General features: G+C 51.4%; 1 protein-coding gene across 8 annotated transcripts in view; it reads right to left on the reverse strand.

Moving 5' to 3' along the window:
- Window positions 1-2,326, reverse strand: part of CATSPER2 (cation channel sperm associated 2) — a 29,522-nt gene extending 27,196 nt beyond the window's left edge. For 7 of the 8 annotated variants that reach the window (XR_016218067.1, XR_016218066.1, XM_017348078.4 and 4 more), the window contains exons 1-4: window positions 2,096-2,326; window positions 1,425-1,571; window positions 786-959; window positions 540-608 (exon numbers count right to left, since the gene is read on the reverse strand). Coding sequence is in view for 6 of the 8 variants with exons in the window: in XM_017348078.4 (XP_017203567.1) it covers window positions 540-608; window positions 786-959; window positions 1,425-1,569 (388 nt within the window). In the remaining 2 variants the exon portion in view is untranslated. Of the gene's footprint in view, window positions 1-539; window positions 661-785; window positions 960-1,424; window positions 1,572-2,095 lie in introns of all 8 variants that reach the window. The other variant, XM_089310221.1, reaches the window with a different exon arrangement.
- Between the last annotated feature and the right edge of the window lie 255 nt (window positions 2,327-2,581).

The raw sequence follows: 2,581 nt of genomic DNA on the forward strand, positions 1-2,581 counted from the left end.
ATATCACACCCTAAGTGTCTAGACCACCCTGTGTCTACTAAATAGTACTCTTATGAGTCCTTCAAATGTTTCTACACCTTAGTAGTTGCATAAATACTACTCCAGAGGGCTTAGTATGATTTCCGTATCACAATTCAAATCATATTTTAAAATATAAAAAGAACAGTTTAGAAGAAATATGACTCCTTGGGGCTGGCATTGTTGTGTAGCTGGTTAAGACAGAGCCTGCAATGCTGGCAAGCCATGTGGTTCTGGTCCCGGCTGTTCCACTTTCCATTCAGCTCCCTGCTAATGCACCTAGAAAGGCAGTGGAAAATGGCCTAAGACCCTGGGCCCCTGTACCCATGTAGGAGACCTGGATCCTGGTTTCAGCCTAGCCCAACCACAGCCACTGCAGCTATCTGGGGAGTGAGCCAGCGAATGGAAGCTTCTCCCTGCTTCTCTGTAACTCTGCCTTTCAAATAAAATAAATAAATCCTAAAACAAACAAAAAAAGATGACTCCTAGCCCTTCCTCTTTCACCCAAAGTCAGTTCTCACCTATTTCAACCATCAGCACTATGGTATTCAAAAAGATGAGGAAGATGATGAAGTTCCTGAAGAGAGGACCTGTTTCCTCTTAAGGAAACATACAGAGTGGAATCCTTCTTGACTCACACAGCTGAAATATTAAGGGCAAGAATATTAGTGAGAATGAGAAGAAAATGAAGTTTGGGGAAGAGGAAAATAAGTCATCAGGCAGATGATGAAAAGCCGTGGATAAAAATGAATGACACCAAAGGATACTCTCAAGGACCCATCCAGCCCACAGGGAGAGAGGCGGCTTCTGACTGCAGCGCACATGAAGCCTGCTCAACATTCTCTGGGCATGGGAAATCCGTCCCATGTGTTGAGGCTTTATGGAGAAGCGCACTAGCTGGTGTTGATCGCCCAACATAAGTTTCTTCTGACGAGAAGGATCTATATAATAAAATTTTAGAAAGCATTGTGGACAAACACAGTAAAGGCTGTGGGGGCTATGGAGAGCAGGTAGGGATATCAGTCAGATAATACGCCCCAGTGCTGCTGTGTTCACTTGGAGAGCTGACTTAATACTTATGCCCAACACCATCTATACCCATAAATAAAAGCAGCAGGTTCAGTCCTCAGTTTTAAGTCTTTGGTAGAAACTTTTCCAAGTCAACCAAGGCTGACAGCTATCCTATGCCTAAGAGTGGCAAGGGTTCTTTCACCTAGATTGAAAAAGTTTTATGTGTAAAGTCCTTATTTTATCAAATTTGGTGTTAATTCCAAACCAACGAATAAAGCAACCAAACCAACCTCCCCTGAATTTTCCACCCTTAAATTTGCCTCCCTGCTTCCCATTCTTTGCAGGATGTGGCTAGGAATCTTAAATTAGACATAGCAGAAAAACAAGCTGCTGACCAAGTAACTCCCGGATAGTGTGCCTCGGCACCGCTTGGGTCAAGCCTTGCAAATGCTCAATGAGAGAGAAAGTGTCAATCAGACGTGACCGAATGGCATCAGCTCGGGGCAGTTGCACGTGCCCTTTTTTGTGATCAGTAGCCATGTCTGTTAAAAAAAAAAAAAAAAAAGGAAGAATCAAGAGTCATTTTATTCTTAGAGCTGCAACAGGATTCAAGCTATTTTGGTCCTCTTCCCTTCTAAGAGACCCTAAAGAGTCCCTAACTGGGAATTACGGGCAGTCGGGGAAACAAACTACAACATGATTCAAGGCTGTCGGAAACAAAGCGGGAGGATACTGCGCAGTCGACCAAGAGGCCAGGCGTCTTCACGTGGGGACAGCATTTGTAATTAAACACTCAATTCTAAGAAACCTTCAAAATAAAAGCGGGAACTCCGAGGCTGGACAAAGAATCCCTGGCCCAGCTTCCACTGAGGGACTTGGGCAATGAGGTGAGGCGCAGAGGAGGCCTGGCCTGGCTGCCCCCGAAGGAAAAAACCCACTTAAGAGGAACTGGACAAAATGCAACAGCCTCACATTTGGAAAACGTTGTCCCGTGACAACTGTGCCCACCCCAGCGTTCCCCACGAGCCAGCTCCTTCTCCCCTCAATTCTCCACGCTGGGCCTCACCTCAGCCCAGGCTCTCTTCCCGCCCACTCAGCCCTGACTTCACTCCTCCGCCTCCAGCACGCAGGCCGAGCTCAGGGACGGTCCCCAGGCCCGCAGCTCCCCATTTCCAGCCCCTCCTCGCCCGACTCGCAGGTTAGACGTGTCCACAGCCCCAGTCCCAGCCCCCGCCCCCGCCCCAGCTGCCAGCCCAGGCCCCCGGCGCGGCAGCGCTCGCCCGGCGCTCGCCGCCTCAGCCCCGCCCCGCTCTCGGGCCACTCGGCGGTTACCAGCTGGGCCCGCCCGCCCGCCCGACGCAGGCGCCGCGCAGCCAATCGGCGGCTGCCACACTGCGGCCGGAGCCGGGCTAGGGGGTTGGGACCTCCGGCTGCAGGTCCGCCTGGGCCAGACGCACGAGCGCAGGCAGCGGGTGCGTGGTCGCCGGCCCGACCTCCGCAGTGCCCGCCGAGCCTCGACCCTCCGGGCCGCCCCCCGCCTCAGCTCGCCGCC

This window comes from Oryctolagus cuniculus, chromosome 12, assembly GCF_051225735.1.
Source record: "Oryctolagus cuniculus isolate XC-2025 breed Fujian yellow rabbit chromosome 12, ASM5122573v1, whole genome shotgun sequence".
In the NCBI taxonomy this organism is placed as follows: Eukaryota; Metazoa; Chordata; class Mammalia; order Lagomorpha; family Leporidae; genus Oryctolagus; species Oryctolagus cuniculus.